Source organism: Microtus pennsylvanicus, chromosome 4 (genome assembly GCF_037038515.1).
Source record: "Microtus pennsylvanicus isolate mMicPen1 chromosome 4, mMicPen1.hap1, whole genome shotgun sequence".
NCBI lineage: Eukaryota > Metazoa > Chordata > Mammalia > Rodentia > Cricetidae > Microtus > Microtus pennsylvanicus.
The window spans coordinates 105,416,815-105,434,501 of NC_134582.1; the positions used below are offsets into that span (position 1 = coordinate 105,416,815).

Below are 17,687 nucleotides of genomic sequence, written 5' to 3' on the forward strand. Positions count from 1 at the left end.
TGCCTGGACTTGAACTTGTGGCACTTCTCCTGGCTTAGCCTTCCCAGTGTTAGGGTTATAGGTGTGTATCACTATACCTGGAACTCTTGTTCCTCTCACAGCTTTTATTTTCGTATTTAAAAATATTTTGTTTAATATTTATACATGTACATAATGTGCTTTGATCAATTCCATCCTAAATTCTCCCCTCTAATTCCCCACCACAATGTTTCCTTCCAAACTTGATGTATTCTTTGTTTTCAGTGCCCACTGAGTCCGTTTACTGCTGCCTGTGTGTGCACGGACGTGGGACCGGCTGCAGGAGCTGGATAGCCTCCCAGGGCCCAAATCCTTGAAGAAAACGGTTTCTCCCTCCCCAGCAGCTGTCAATTGTCAGGAGCTCCTCCCGGATCCATGCCAGGATTTTGCGATGGCTTGCACTTGTGTGTGTGTGTGTGTGTGTGTGTGTGTGTGTGTGCATAGTTCTGGCTGCTGTGAGTCCTGTGTGCCACTGCCCTGTCCTGGCACACAAACTAGCCGACACACAGAAGTGAGAGACTCTGGCGATCCCTCTCTGTTCCTTCTTTCATTCTGCATGCTGTGTGGACTGAGACAACTGCAGTTGTGGACACCATCAAGGGAAGAAGTTCTCATCAGAGTTCTCCTCCCAGGCCCCCATTCTCTGCTGCCGACACAGTTCTAATCTCTATATCCTGCAGGAGCATTGTATTTATCATGCTTCTGCCTTCCCTAGAGGAAGCCTTAAACTCAGATCAGCACACATCTTACTGGATGACACAATTCTCGAGTGTTACTTATTGTTTGTAAATCTACCCCACGCTCCCTCCCCCATCGCTACATAAAAACTCAGCCCTCTGTCTCTGCGGACCTCGGCCTTCACTATAATATGGTTGGAAAATGGAGGAGAGCTTGATGTAGGAGGTACCCGTGATTCGCCCTACCCCCCAACCCCAGCTAGTGTCCTTCCTGATTGTTCAGTGCTTGTGCCACACCCAATACCAAATATCAGCAATCATCCTGCTGTTCAGATCTTCCCCTGACTCTGTGATTTATTTCACAACCAGGGAAAGAAAGCGGTGCTGTTAAATGCATCCCTCCCAGGATAGGGGCGGCAGCCAGAAGCAAGGCACACCATTTCCAGTCTGTGCTCTGTTTCCTTCCGTCCAGCTGTGTGCCTTTAGTTAATGCCAACTACTTAAGGCTTTGACATAAAATAAATTTAGGCTTGGAATGAGCATCTACCTATAAGCCATTCTGTTTAGACTCAGCATAGCATCTGGGTTTGCCATCTTTCCCCCCGAGGAGATATCAGACCAGGGGACACCAGAACAGCTTGAAATCCCTTCATAAATATTGACATAGCAGAGCTTCCTGCAAATAAAAAGACTGTTAGCCCTTTGAGGTGTGTTCCATTCAGTTTAAAAGCGGGATTACCAGATAAGGAAGGAATTCTTGATTGCTCTGTTTGTGGGCTCTCCTAAGCCTGACGCTGATGATCGAAGTCCTGAGTAAGTTCCTAAAAAAACATTTACTTTTCCAGAAAGGGGTTCCTCTCAGCCCACCTCACCCAACTGTATCCCCTGGGGAAACTCCTGTACCTCTGATCTGAAGGTCCCCCATCTTCCATCCCAAGCAGGAACTCAGGCCCTACTGTGATGTGGAACTGGTCCTAGATTTTCTCAACATGTACCCCAAACTGTACTCAAAACCACTTTCTTGTCTCCAAAGGGAAAAATGCAGCTACCCAAGCATAATCCTGGGCTGACATTTCCATGAGCAGCAGCAGACACTACATGCCAGAGTTGGCTTTGAGCCCAGGAGGCTTCTGGTTTGAAGAAGCCAGCAACCCATAGACTCTGCAGATCTCTACCTTCCAGCTTGAGAATTTGAGGAACTTGTAGTCTGTTGTGCTTGATTCTAAAAGGTTCCTGGAGAAGACGTAATCACTAATGCCTCTGCTGCTCTCCTCACTTGCTGCATGCCCATAGCAACCAGATGCTGATCATGGACCATTAGATGAAGGTCATAGGAGGTATACTCCTCTGCTCACCCTTCTATGGTTGTCAAGGGAGGACACAGAGCACTGGCCTATGTCTTAGTCTCCTCATGTTCTCTAGATAATCAGTGTCACCCAAATCTTAGGGGACACTAGAATCTCCTATAAGTAGTCTCCAGTGTATCTGTAATCCCAGCACACTAGAGGCTGAACCAGGGATTGTAATCCCAGCACACTAGAGGCTGAGCCTAGGCTATGCAATGAGCTTTTTGTCTCAAAACAAACAAGCAAGATACATAGAGCGTAGAACAACATGTTACTATATCATTGAAATGGATAAACCCTACATTTCAAACACAAGAGAAACAATTATGGAAATTTACTTTGTAAAGAGCCACTCAGGACCTCTCAACTCATTTGTAAAGATTATTATCATAGACCACATTCTCCATCTATGGTGGGATTAGGCTAAAAATCAACCACAAGCAATTTATTTAGGAAACATACATACATAGGAAACAGGTTAGCTCATAGGTCAAAGGAAATCAGAAAATAATTAGAAAAAAAAGTATAATTAAACAGAACTCATAGGCCATATCTAAAACAATAGAGGAAATCTGTAGCTTTTAAATAAGTATATTGAAAGGAAAGAAATTTGCTCATCAGTGAGTCAAGTGCTCATATAATCAGGTTAAAGGAAACGTTGCTTCCTGAAACATCAATGTTTTGCATGCAAAGTTTAAAGTCAGTTTGGGCAGGAGATGGCTGAGTCCTGTCCCATATGCTCACATAGGTTTCACTTTGACTTCCTTGATTTAGGAAATGCTGTGCATCAGACGTGATCCCTAGTGTTACTATATGTCTGTGTAATAGCAGAACATACATAAAACCAGAGTGGAGAAGGCGAAAAAGAAAATTTCAAGGCCTATAATATGATTGTAAAATTAAATAAATTAGTTTTGTGTGTGTGTGTGTGTTCATATAAATATGGGTACATGCATGGTGCGGCAAATATAAGGTCAGAGGACCATCTCAGGCATTAGTCCTCACCTCTCACCTTTTCTGAGAGAGTCTCTTGTTCAACACTGCATATGACTGGCTGTCCAGCCCTTGAACTTCTGGGGATTCGCCCGTAGCCATCTCCCATCGCTCGGCAGGAGCATTGGGATTACAGCTGCATGTTACTGCACCCTGCTTTATGGGCTTTCAGGGATTTGAACTCAATTCCTCATTCTTGTGCAAAACGTACTTATCCACCAAGTCCCTTCTCCAGCCTCTTATGCTGTTTTTTTATTGTTAAATTTATAACAAAAAGCTGTATAAGTAGCTGGAAAAACATTTCAAATTTCTTCTCATGTTAACAGGTCTAGGAAATGGTGTTGAGTGTTGGTGTGTGTTATCAGTCTTTGTGACATTAAGAGAAAGTAAATCCCATTAAGATAATATAGAAAAACTGAACAGTGAAACTATGCATGAGGGATTTTGGAGAGATATGTGTATGTTACAAACTTGACCTCTTTAAAACACAGAGAGAGAGGGAAAAAAAATAACACACAATAAAATTTCAATGTAGCTCATGGGTGGAAATGGCAGCAACTCAGAAGGTCCAGACACCGGGCGCCACCTCATTGCTGTGGGACAATGGTCCTGTACCCTGTAAAGATTTGTCAGTTGTATTGCTTTTATAAAACTCGGATTGGCCAGTAGCTAAGCAAGAAGTAGAGGTGTGGCAACGAGATCAGGAGAATTCTGGGAAGAGGAAAGACTCAGTCTATCTTTGTCACCTAGACAGAGGAAGCAAGATGAGAATGCCTTGCTGATAAAAGGTACCAAGCCATGTGGCTAACACAGACAAGAATTATGGGTTATTGTAAGTTATAAGAGTTAATAAGAAGCCTGAGTTAATAGGCCAACCAGTTTAGAAGTAATGTAGACATCTGTGTGTTTCTTTGGGACTGAATGGCTTCAGAACCGGGCAGGACAAAAACCTCTGTCAACACCTCTTTAAAATCCAAACAAATGCCAGCTGGTGGTGGTGCACGCCTTTAATCCCAGTACTTGGGAGGCAGAGGCAGGTGGATCTCTGTGAGTTCGAGGCCAGCCTGGTCTACAGAGCTAGTTCCAGGACAGGCTCCAAAGCTACAGAAAAACCCTGTATCAAAAAATAAAATAAAATAAAATCCAAGCAAACTCTAAACAATCACCATAAAATAAGTTGCAACAACTACTTTAGAATGAATGTCATTCTAGGCTTTTTTGTTCATTGTTAGCACAGTGGGAAAGGTCTTTTTTCCACATTTACTGGGACTAGAAATACATGGTCAAGAGGAGAAACCATTCCCAACCATATGTGTCAAAACCTTCAAATGTTATATTTTGTTCTGTCCAAGACTGGTTGTTTATAATTATACACTGAAGAAATCATTAGGAGTGAACAAAAATTTCGCTGATAGTAAAAACTGTGATGAAACAGGACTTAGAATAAATTATAATTTGCCACTGAGATGATTCCCTAGAAATACATTTAATGACATGACTCATGACATTCAGTGGGACAGACCAATGACAGCAGAAGAACCCCATTTTGGTGTGTATAAAAAGGCTTGGGAGGCCATATACCTGTATGTTATTATTATTGACTATCTCTATGAGTTGAAATTATGAAGAAGTTTTCCCTTGTTTTATTGCTTCTGAACTCCATTGTTTAAAGAATGTGTACTAGTTTTATGCTTGTAAAGGAAACAAAAATGGAAATATTAACAGACATTATCTCTATATCCAGTGGTTTAAAATTTTTCCTACAGTAAAGCCTGTCCTGTTTTGTATCTATTCCCTTCTCTCCTCAGGGAAGATGACCTCTTTGAATTCTAACTCAACTGTGTGGTTCGTGAGTTATCTACTGAGCGTGAATGTTTAATAGTGGCCAGGAGATGATGCCAGAGAAAGCACAGTCCTTGCTTCTAGTTCAGGGACTGTGAGTTTGTAAAATGGTGCAGATATTTCAACACTGAATTGAATGCAAGCTTCAGGGTTAATTAGCAATGCTTCAAATTACAGACTACCGCTACTTTTTGTGCAACTAACCGTTAATTAGCTATGCAAATGAGAAAGCAGGACATGATTACGGGAGATAAAAAACACATCAGTGGGGTTCATTTTAGGCCTGAATTTCAGCCACTGATTGCTAAAACAAAACTGAGCAGAAAAATGTAAAGTATACTTTCCCCCCCGAAGCTGAGGTGCTAATAAAACAGCATTACTTAGATGTTTGCTTTCTCTTGAGACAAATGGACACATCTGAAAAGTCCTATCAAAATATAATAACAAAATGACCAACATGTAAAGAACAGAAAACTAGGGGTTAAAGTGTGCTCAGTGATTGCAATGCAATCTCCAGGGGAGGTTTTAAAGGCCACTTAGAGTTTGCCCTCTAAACCAGCTAGTCTGGAGTCTCCGTGGGAGGAGCTGAGCCAAACAATGAACAAAGTGCTTCTTCTCCAGCTGGGAGTATTTGCTTTCAGGTAAAGCCTCTGATTAGATAAAGCCAGGAAAAGAAACCTGGTATCTTTCACTCTTCCCCTAATAGTTCCCCCTGCTGAGATCTGAGTGATTATCTCAGAAGAAAACTCTACAGGGGAGTATAGATACACAAACACAGTCTACCTAGTACTATGATAGGTGATTGTGTTAAAAAGAATAAATCACTGAGGCTGGCAAGATGGCTTAGTGAGTAAAGGCACACCGTGCCAGCCAGGTGACCTGAATTTGCCAGTTCAATCCCTGGGACCCACATGGAAAGAGAGAACTGACCACTGTGACCTCTACGCTCACTTTGGCACTTATCTACACACACACACACACACACACACAGAGAGAGAGAGAGAGAAACAAAGTGGGGGGGGGGGACTTAATAAACTTTCAAGGTAGCTCATGGGTGGAAATGGCAGCAACTCAGAAGCTCCAGACACCGGGCGCCGCTTGGAACTTGCCTGTTCGTTTGCTTTCCAGATTTGAGCAGTCTCTTAATTGCTTTCTCTTCTGTTACTGTTTACCTTCTAGTTTTGATCTGAATGAAAACATGCTTCTGTTGTCTCACAGTATTGGATCTGATTGTAGGCACACTTTTGTAAGTTGCATTTTAGTATTATGTCTTATCCCTATGTTCTGAGACTTTTTTTGTTCTTCTTTTTTTGTTTTTGAGATAATGGTCTCTCTGTGTAGCTCAGGCTGGTTTGGAACCTATAATCCTCCTTCCTCAACCTCCTAAGTCCTGGAATTACAGATGTGTGTCACCATGCCTGGCTTATGAGAAATTGAAAAATGCTCTGTGACATAGGTTTTCTGTTTAGGCAGCAAATTCCTTCATGGAGATGCACTCCCTGGGGATGTAACTGCCTGCCCTGGTTTAGCTCCCACCACTACTATTGGCCTTTGCCTTTCTTTTTCTTCTTCTATTACTGATCAGAAAACAAGACCAGTCAACAACATGGTGAGTTCATACAGGTTAGTGTCTTTTAGTGATGTGTGGGATTGTATCCCATAATTTCTTAGGGTCACATGTGATCGCTATGGTTACTGAGCCTTTCTCCCTTTCCTACTATTTGCTTCTCCAATTTGTGTATCCAGCACTTTCTTCATGAGTAATGATATTCCTTTTCTTCCCTTTACCTAAATAATACTCCTCCAAACTCTAAAAGTTTATTTCATTAGTAAGTTTCTATGGAAGATTAATCATTTTAGTATCTAATTTGTACTATTTACATATGCTATGCTAAGAATCTATAGCATCATTATTTAACATTATGGCAACATGACAACTCTACAAGGCAAATGCTATTATGGTCTCATTTTATAATAAACTAAATCAAACAAACAAAAACAAAACAACCTGTTTCTAAGTAACTTGTCCAATATCCCACAGCTAGCAAGTTGCAAAGCTGCATTCTGAGCCCAAGGCTCCCTTCTTCTAAACTATTCTAAATATTATTATCTGACATCCATGTTTATTTAAAACTTTAAGTGTCGCATTGAACATCATGTCACAGTAGGTTTCTCTTGGCTGTAAATTTTTCCAAACTTTCCTTATTTTCTCCAAGTCTTTTTAAAGACTACACGTCACTCTGTCATCAGGCACTACAAAATAGCAGTTGTGATTGACTGGGCATTTCCATATGTGTCTCTGACCCGCACAGCACTCCTCCCAGGCAGACATCATACTCTTCAGTCTGAAACATAAAACCAAGGCTAAAAAGTAAGAAATCCAACCCAGAGCTACCACTTGGTTCATCAGGATAAGTAACCAGAGCTATCGGATGAATTTTCTGCTCTTGTTACTACTGTAGTTTAAATAGCTTACATCTGTGTGCTCCTTAGAGTAAATTGGATGCCAATAGAAGAGTGGGCAGGCCACAAAGAAAGGGCATTCCTGGTCCAACTCTTCCCAATTTTCTTTCATTCTCTTTCTCTGTGTCTCTTTTTTTCCTTTCTTCCTCCCTTTCTTCCTTCCTTTCTTTTTTTCTTTCGTTCAAGTTGCACATGGCAGCCTAGGGTTAACCTGGAAATCACGGTGTTCCTCAGACTCCTGAGTCCCTGAATCGTAGGTGCGAGTAACCACATTTAGCCCAACTCTTACCTTAACTCCTACTGATTCCCTTACAAAACACTTTAAGTCAAAAGTCACCAGAGTAGTTTCTTTACTGTCTGGGAGATCAGCTAGCCAAACAGTTCTGGTCATTAGGAAATGTGTTCTTTAAATGATGGCCGGCTTTTGATCTTCAAGCGCGTTTAGGGAGTCAAATGCAAGCCTCTGAGAACCCTGTTATTGATATTGCGTGTCTGAATGACTTATTTACTTACTTACTTATTTGAGACAAAATCTCACTTTGTCTCTCAGCCTGCCCTGGAGCTCACTATGTACCACAGTAGTCCTATTTCAAAGTCCTGAGTGCAGGGACTACAGGTGTGTGCCGCCCATGACTGGCTCCCCTCAGCATCTTAATAAAGACACTTTAAGTCACAGTGACTGCTGCTGTGGAATATTATTTTAAGATGTGTTGCATTTGTTTGTGCTGTGGAGTATTTGCTTAATGATGCAAAGATGTGTTGCATTCTTTTATGTTGCATATGTTTAACTCTGTGAAGATGGTACTTTTCCTGCCTAAAACATTTGATTGGTCTAATAAAGAGCTGAACGGCCCATAGCTAGACAGGAGAAAGAAATAGGCAGGATTGCTAGGCAGAGAGAATAAATAGAAGGAAGAAGAAGGAGTACAGAGAAGAGAGGAGAGGAGGATGCCAGGGGCTAGCCACCCAGCTACACAACTAGCCATGGAGTAAGAAGGAAGGAAAACAATATAGAAGAGAAAAAGGTAAAAGCCCAGAAACAGAAGGTAGATAGAATAATTTAAGAAAAACTGGCTAGAAACAAGCCAAGCTAAAGCCAGGCATTCATAAGTAAGAATAAGTTTTTGTGTGTTTATTTGGGAGCTGGGTGGCGGGCCCTTCAAGAGTAATTCAAGAGTATAGAGTAAAACAACCAGCTACAGACTGTAGTGTCCTTCAGTGGCAAGTCTCTACAGTATATGACAGTAATGTGAGTCCTCTGTTGACCCAATCTGCTGTCAGAAGGCACTTGTGAGCACCTTCATCCTCCTCCTTCCCTCCCCACCACAGTATGTGTGCATCTCATGAGTTCCAAAAGATGCCAGCACTGACACTTCTTCCAACCCTTTACACAGACAACCTTTCCAGAGAAACCCCTTGAGACATTAGTTTGAAAGGTGAGTCAAACTGAGGGGAATGTTTTTTGTGAGTTTGACAAACAACTTAAACTGAAAGGCAGTGAACCGCGGACAGAAGAGACAGCTCCTTTCTGCCTGATTCCTACCCCCTCCCGCCCACGCACACCACCACAGCAGGAGCCCCGCTGTGATCTGCCGGGCGCGCGGGGTGGGGCAGGAGGACGCCAGCGGCGGGGCGGGCTCCCGGGCTCCTGGGTTGCCTCGTCAAGCCTGCCATCCAGGCTGAGACTGCTCAGCGACATCGAAGAGCAGAGCGGTTCGCCCTCGAGCCTGCCCTGCCCACTCACTCACTGGTCGCTAGCCCTAGAGGAAGCCGGCAGACAAGTTGGAAATACTGCTGGGCTACATCGCCGCCGTCAGCACCATGGACAACGCAATCGGGCAGCCCCCGGCGCGTCTGGACGCCGCTGGCTTCTGGCAGATCTGGCAACACTTCGACAGAGAAGGTGAGTCGCTTTGGCTACTTGAACGCTTAGCTTAGTCACTAAGGGAAATGGAACTTCTCCTAATTTCCCTGCGGAAAAAGTTGCCTACTGCGTGCCTCATAGAGTACACGCAGAGCAGTCGACTTATTTTACTGGTTGTACACATGAATAACGCTTCTGAAAGTTCTGTGTGGGTTGAGGGGTTTTGCTTTCCAACCCGTGGAAATCATACCAACCCATGCATATCATCATAGCGATATGCAATTAATATATTAACAAATCTAACTGCAGATGTATTCTAGGCTGTTGGGCCAAGACTCGGCAATCCCTGGTGCTTCTGTAAATGTGACAAGTTTTCATTTGTGGCTGTCATATTTCCTATTTTCCACTTCCTACAAAGGAGGATGAATTTTAGAGGCATTCAGATTTACTTCCCCTCTACCTCAAAACATTCTTGAAAATGAAACCTATCTGCATATCATTTGGTTTTGTTTCATTAGTAATTAGAGAAACACAAAGACGATATCTGAAAGGTGTGTTTACACACAGAAGCTATGATTCAGTATTCACCCCATCAAAATATTATTGGGCAGCTATTGAAATAACAACAGCAACAAGTGTGGGCTAGAGAGATGGCTTGGCCATAAATTCCGCTTACTGCTTTTTCAGAAGACTCAGGTTTGGTACGAGCACCTATGTTGGGTGGCTCACAACTACCTGTAACCCACCTCCAGGGGATCCGATGCACAGACACTGATTTGCACTGCTGCCAGATACACCGACACACACACAATTGAAATAAATACAAACCTTAAAAAAACTTAAGAAGCATGCATATGAAATATAAAACCCTGACTAAACCCAAATCTGAATGGCCAGGTGTGGTGGCACATGCCTATGATCCCAGCACTTGGGAGGTGGAGGCAGGGGAATCAGGAGTTCAAAGTCTTCTTCAACTACATAGCAAATCTGTGGCCAGCCTGGGATCTACGAGGCACTGTTTCGAGTCTTCTTCACACCTACAGTAATCTTTAAGACAAACACTGTCACATTTATTCCGTATTGGTGACTGTTATTTATGTTTATCTTCTTGCATTAGAAAAAGGTTACATAAGAGAGACAGAGCTGGACGCCTTCTTCGACCATTTGCTGGCAAAATCTGGCACGGAGGTAAGTACTCACAGCACAGCAGTATGCCTCTCTCAGCTAAATGCAAGCTGCAGAGTCCCGTGCTGATTTGAACCTATAATCCCACCTGACCTCATTTCTTCCTTGCCTGTAGCATCTCTCCCTCTCCTAGCAACATAAAGAGATTTCGGCAGATGTTTTATAAAAGGCACCATCTTACTAGGCATGCTGGCCACCAATTTTCATCGAAACATCTGTCGTGCAGATAGAGTGCCTAACTTTGTGGACTCAATCAACTCTAATTTGAATGTTTCCTTGGTTACATCTCTGCTAATGGATTTCAGCAAGCGGTAGGGTAGCTCTTAGACCTAAACCACAAAAGAATGGAGAATACATTATGAGCTATGAGCTTTAAGGTTCCATGTTTACTCATGGCAAACAAATCATTTTAAATCATTTCCCCATGATATGTTTGATTAAAAGGTTGTAGATGTCTCATGAACTGCTAAACCAGAACAAAACCTACTACATTCTGAGAGTCAGATATGAATTTAAAGCAGTTTACCCAAATGGTAAATCTGGCCTGGAGAGATGTGGATTAACTCTAGAAGGTTCCTGTACCAAAGGAGCGGAGAAAAATAACACAGAGACTCCAAAGGCCAGGACAGTGTGTGGCTGATGTTCATTCAATGTGGAGAGAATTCCTTTGGGTGGGTGGTCGTCACAAGAAGAAAGGGTCCGGTACTACTGTATTTACATGAAGTGTCTATCTCTAGCTTTTAGTCCTCTACCTGAAGGAGCATTGGAGTGTGCTCAGTTTCTCTAGAACCAAGGTCATATGTTCTCCACCCTAGAAGATTTCAGGGGAAGGTGTTAGAGGATGGGACAGCCGGCTGCAAAATGAAAACAAAACAGAAATCTACTCTTGGTCTCCCTCTGTTTCCCTCTACAGTTTGTACCTCTTTCGTCTCTCAGTGCTTTGACCACGTCTGTGCCCTACACCTCGCAATGCCTGTTATTGCTCTCCTCTCTCTGACCGCTCTGTCTCGTGTCTCTCTGTGATCTTTGGGTATTTCTCACTTGTTTCTTCAACTCTCCCCTCAAAGTTTTCTCTTGTCTCTCCTGTCCCCCAGGTCTTTTATTCCTCATTTTCTCTCTTCCTTGTCTCTTTGTCTCAACTCTTTCTGCTGTTTATTCTTTATTTCCAAGTTCCTCTCTCCAACTCTTGGCTTCCTTTTCTCTTGGTCTCATTGTTCCCTTTGCCCTAGCCGTGGGTCTAGCTGGGGAAGTATCTAACAACTGAGACTCCCATTGCCACTTTGTCACCTAGTTTCCCATGTCAGCAGCCCACTCTGAAGCCTCTGAGCCCTGCACCTGTAAAGGCTCGGGCTATGGTTTCCTAGGAACCCATGATTCAGACGCCATTTCCTCAACTCTGACTGGGAGATACTGTAAGAAAGCACACAGAGGAAGCTAAAAATCATTCAAAGCTTTCAGACTCTAAGACAGAATAATCACCCCCCCCCAAAAAAAATCCATCACTGAGATCCCAGAGGGAGGATTTTGTTGACTGGGGTAGCTCAGTTGCTATAGTCCTTGCCTACAACATATAAAGTCCTGGATTGTATGTCTTGTGTTGTATAAATCAGGCATGATAGCAAACCCCTGCAATCCCAACACTTGGGAAGTAGAGGCAGTGGGAGCAGCAGTTCAAGGTTGTCTTCAACTACATAGCAAGTTAGAAGCCAGGCTATGTAAGACTCTGTCTCAAATCTCTCTCTCTCTCTCTCTCTCTCTCTCTCTCTCTCTCTCTCTCTCTCTCTCTCTCACACACACACACACACACACACACGCACACATATGCACACACACACACATGCACACCTGCATGTAAATAAAGTATTTGTTTATTCTGAGAGGGTCCTGGGGTTTCTAACAGAGAGCTGTTTGCTCATCAGTCTCACTGAACACTCGGCCTCCTTGCCTGTTCCTAAAGCCTCTGAAGGGGCCAGGCTAATGGGGCCATCTACTGTCATGGCTGTTCTTGTTACTTCAACCTCTCTTTCTGCATGGTGATGACCTGGAACCCGAGTAACCTGACTAAGGGTGGTAAGGGAACGAAGAAAGGACAGATACACAGACACACAGACAGGAAAGCTGTGTGCCCTCTGATGCAGTGCCAATTTGGACTCTCTGTGTTTTCATTAGGTACAGTACAGGGGAGGAGTTAGCTAGGTTTGGTAGAAGGTGTCTGTAGGTGCTCGGTTTCAGACTGTACACATTGGGAGATGGAAGCTGTGGTTGCTCTGTTTTGCATACACTGGTAACACTTGCATTCAGATCAGAGGAAGACTTTGCCATTTCTCTGAGCTTTACCTTAGGAGGGGAGCTTTGCCAATTTCCCACAGGTCTTTGACACGGTCGTGACCCTATCAACAATACACATTCATTCAGGTTTTCCTTGGTTTTCAACACACCTTTTCTTTTACATGATGAGAATTGGCCACCATCACCCAGACAAATGGATGGCCTATGGACCTGAGAGCAGGCAGGTTACTCCACATTTAGCATTTGACACATGAAGGAACCAGGTTGGCAGGACATCTTGGAAACCAATGGAACCCTGTTTACCTTCCACAGGGAAAAGAGAATACAGATTTTGTCTCTGATAGCCCCCTACAGAGAAGCCTCATAGTGTGAGGGAAAGATAGCAATATGTGTAGACAGAGTCTAATCTTTATCTTAAACTCCAGACCTGTAGCTGGGAACAACATGCCATCGAAATACCCTAATTTGGACTTTAATGTCCATAAAGTGTGAATAACCATGTCTTACTCTTCCTGTGTCATGAGGAGCCAGCACAAGCAGAAAGAGCATTCTAGTAGCTGAAGCACCTGCTGTGCACATGCTCTCGCAGTGATGTGGCGTCTCCTTGGGATCATATCTTTCCCAGCCCTTATTATGCAACCCCTTTACCTAACAGTCATGAATGGGTACTGAAAATATACTTCTTAATTATTCAGAAGGCTCTGAGATCTAAAACAAACTCTGAAGACTCCTAGTTTGTAGATTTGGAGACACACCTTTCAACAAATTTTCCAAAGTCCCAGCAGGCTTTGGGCAGTATTGAAAGTCAAGTTCTTGCTCACTGGTTCTGAGAGTAAAAAACGGCTCTCAAGGAGAGAAGGTGGCTTGCCAGTGGTCACCATGGGAACGCACAATATTTGCCCATTGTGACACTGCTTTGTCACTGGAGGCTTTGGTCTCAATTTACTAATGTCCCTTCTCACATCTTTCATTTGGTGTGGACTCACTTAGGAACATATTCAATTTTTTAAACAAGGCCCTTCACTATTTCTCATTTATAATGAATACATTTGGTTGATGTATTTACAGAATCAATCTGTCCAAGTACACTTATTTTAATCATTACTTTAATCATTCTAAATATAAGGCCAAAGCCATCAGCCCAGCAGATGGCTTTGGTGGGGCTACAGTATAAAAACCCATCTCTCCAACTCCACAACTCCATTTTTAGACTTGTTGATCAACTTGCTCAAGATTAAACAGGGAAGAGGGAAATATTGATCAACTGACACAGAACTCAGTGGCTCCCCACATTTCTGTTGTCCATATCTGTCCTAGAGGCAGGAGACATGACATTGGTTTTAAAGAGATTCCCGCAGAAAGGAATACTTTGACTCCTTTTAGAACATCCTGAGTCTTAAGGAACTTCTTTCCAAGATGGAAGATTTAATCTGGGTTACTGTGTAACACCACCCTGGTTTTTCCACACCATCAATGCCACTTTCCAATAGTATCCCTAGCTAAGTATTGTGCCTTGGCTTTTATGTCTCCCATCCCTGCCCAAATATACTTAACTCCAGATATACATACCATGATCTTAGAGAATCCAGTAGCTCAAGTCATCAGTTAAGAATGTTTTCTACCTTGTTTATAATTCAGTATCAAACATATGTTCTGTATCTTCTTCCCACAATTAGTGGGACAGGAGTCCAGTGCCAAGGACCACATTCTCAAAGTGATGGCTGGTCTTCCCTCGCCTGAAGTTGAGTCTACTGACCAAAGTACCGGAACTTCCAAGGACTGGCTTTTAAGCTTCAAGGTCTTATGCTGTTTAGAGTAAGCAAGACTGTCCAGGGGCTACCTGAGTTCAAAGATAGTGATGAAGAAGGCTCAACCAAAATCATAAACTTACTTAAAGCATGAGGTTGCTTTTCTTGGTAATTTGATTACATGGCTCTCCACTGTGAACTTTGTAGGTGACAATGTCTTGTCACAATGTCAAAGACTGAATACACCTGAGAGAGAATCACATTTGTTCAACTAATTGTTAGAACTTGTTTTGAAAAAAAAAATACCAAAGCAGGTGACCAAATTGTCCCTGGATTGTTTGAATAATTTCTCATTTGTAAACCACCTGGTCCTAGGCTTTACTAACACTACTGGGTACTCTTGGTTCTATCCTGAGGTAACAATGTATCCAAGAAAGTATACTTTTGAAAGTGCCAAGCCAGTCTGGGTGGGCCAGTGCCCAGCTTGTCAAACCGCCATTTCTTCCTGTTTCCTGGCAGGCAAAAGGAAACAGCAGGCTTCTAAATCCTGGGGCAATGGTGCCTTAGATGCTCTGACACTTTTCTCCTTTATTCTTCTAAATCACCAAGACTGATCTGGGAGAAAAAACACATCTTGCCTGAGGGTAGCAATAGACAATGGTTGCGAATTGGAGAGCAGGTAGGAGTCTTCAGCCTGGGTTTACACCATATTAATAGTCCAGCTGAAGGAGCTGGTCCTAAGAGAAAAAGACTGCTAATAGGTTAGCCAAGTAAAAACAGAAACCCAAGCCACACACGCGCCCAGGTACATTCAAGCATTCACACATGTGTGCATGTAAAGAAACCCACCTTCAAAGAAAAAAATGGCAGGAGCCCGGGGGGGGGGGTGAAGCCAAGGGCCTCAGTGTACAGGGACATTTTCCTGCCTCTCACAGCTGCTGTGGGGACTCTGAGATGCTCTTTATGGAAGATTCTAGCTTCATGTTTATTTCCTATTTGGTATTCCGCAAATTCGTAGCTCCCTACCCATCCTTTCTGTTCTGAGCTCGAAATAAATAGCCCCCTTCCTATCACCTCCTCAAACACTGTAGACTCCTCTCAAGGAGAAATTTGGCAGAAGGGAAAACAGGACAAAGATGCCCCTGGAAGCCTATGATGGGGGGCACGGGCCAGGCCTGTCTTGCTGTCATGTTCCTGGGGCTGGCATTCCATATGGCAAGTGCTTGGGGGTTCAATAGTAAGCAGTGTGCCCTGGGTTTGTAGCTGGGTGTGGCTAGTGTTTTGGGGGGGGGGGGCATCTTATTCTGGATGAGACAGGAATAATAAATGCCTAGGCCAGTCCAAATTTTGTTTTTATTTGAAGAATTTCATTTGCCAGCACTGTGTACAATTATTCTCACCAATTTCAAGTGAGAAAGGGGGACATCTAGATCAGTTCAAGGCCACCAAGCAACTGTCCTGCCCATGTTAGATGAATGAGGTTTCCAGAGAGCCCACCAGAAGCTGAGTCAACCTTACCATGACACCAGCATGGCTGCTAGATATTCAACAGTCACACCTCTTGGGGGCCCTAGCAACAATCTGTAACTGATAGATTTGGAGCCTTGTCAGAGTAGAGTTAAGATGAAAAAAGTGTAGCCCGAAGTCCAGCACCCATGCACTCAGAATTGGGCAATCTTTGGGATCACCTCTTCCTCTCAGCTCTTGTGTGCCAATTCCTTCTTCCCCGTTAGTTATATATGTCATATCCCCTCTCCTAACCTTTATGTCCCCTAGAGAAAATGACTGAATAGAAATAGAAGGAAATGTCACCCATGGGAGGGAGCTGGGATATCTTTGCTAACTCAACATCTACTACCTTACTTCTTTGTTTGCCTTTCTACTTATTTCCCTCTTACAATTGCTTTTCCCCAACAGAGAAACCAAGGAGCTTTCAAAGCTGGACTGTTTAGTTAAAAAAACAAAACAAACAAAAAAAAAACTAAAACCTTTGAGTTCCTGGAAAGAACTCTTGTACGTTAATTATAACTCGGCCTTTTCTTTCGCCCAAACAGCTGGTGATAGTTAAACGCATTCTTTTAAAGCCCACTTAGTCTCTAAGCGTCTTTATCTCTATTTCAGTTAGTCAGGATATGAAGAGGTGGTTGGTGGACCAAGAAATGTCTGTCAGTGTTTTGTCTTCTGGAAAAGACAAAAATCATTAAATAGTTAGAGCAACATGGTGATCGGGCTCCATGCTTTGAAGGCTTGGGATCCTGGTGATTATAACTATACATGCTTTGTTTCAGGACGTGCTGATACAAGAAAATGTGCAGAAAGTGAAGCAACAGTTAACGGCCACCCACGGTGTCGCTAAAGAAGGTCGCATACTGATGAAAGAGGTACTTCCATGACTACACACCCCATGCCCTTATATTCATGAGCAGCCATTTCCTTTCAAAGACAGTGGAAGCCAGGCATGGTTACTCATGTCTAGAATCCCATCACTCGGGATGCTGAGGCAGGAGGATTGCTGCAACTTCAAAACCAGCCTAGGTTACAGAGTGAGTTCCAGGCTAGCTTGGGTTACAGAGTGATACTTGGCCTCAAAACAACAAAACCACAAGAACATCAGCAGAAAGGACAGTAAAATCTTGCATTCAACTGAGAAATTGGAATTTTTTGAAAGGCTGTTGGACTAGATAATAGTTTTGAAATAATATCTCCTTCATTGTCTGATTAATAACAAAGAATCTTTCTACCTCCCACTCACTTATGAAATTGGATCTCATGTGGCCCAGGCTGGCTTGGAACTCACTGTATAGCTGAGAATGACTTGGAATTCTGGATCTTCCTTCTTCCACCTTCCAAGTGGTTGGATTCCAGGGATTATGGGATTATGTCACCAAGTGCAGCTCTGTGATTCTTTCATCATTTTAAGTAGATCAATCAACATTCACATCTGTTCTGTCCTTGGAGTATTCATGACCCAACATTTGTCTGTAAATCATCTCATGCAAATTGAATTGTGGTGATTAGAAAGCATTTACTTTTCTGCCTCTGCATCAGCTCCCAGGGAAGGTTGGAAACATCTCTCCCTGAAGATCATTATCCCTGCTCTGGAGAGGCAGAGGCAGGCAGATAGCTGAGTTTGAGGGCAGCGTGGCTTACAGAGTGAGTTCTGGGACAGCCTGGGATACATAGAGAAATTGTCTCAAAAAAGTAAAACAAAGAGAGAAAGGAGAAAGAAAGAAAGAAAGAAAGAAAGAAAGAAAGAAAGAAA

General features: G+C 43.0%; 1 protein-coding gene across 1 annotated transcript in view; it reads left to right on the plus strand.

Annotated features, from left to right (window-relative positions):
- The first annotated feature begins 8,990 nt into the window (after positions 1-8,990).
- The window catches only part of Scgn (secretagogin, EF-hand calcium binding protein), a 33,184-nt gene continuing 24,487 nt past the window's right edge, over positions 8,991-17,687 (plus strand). Inside the window, exons 1-3 of the mRNA XM_075970991.1 lie at positions 8,991-9,242; positions 10,321-10,391; positions 16,714-16,806. Coding sequence (XP_075827106.1) covers positions 9,161-9,242; positions 10,321-10,391; positions 16,714-16,806 — 246 coding nt within the window. The 5' untranslated portion in view covers positions 8,991-9,160. The remainder of the gene's footprint in view (positions 9,243-10,320; positions 10,392-16,713; positions 16,807-17,687) is intronic.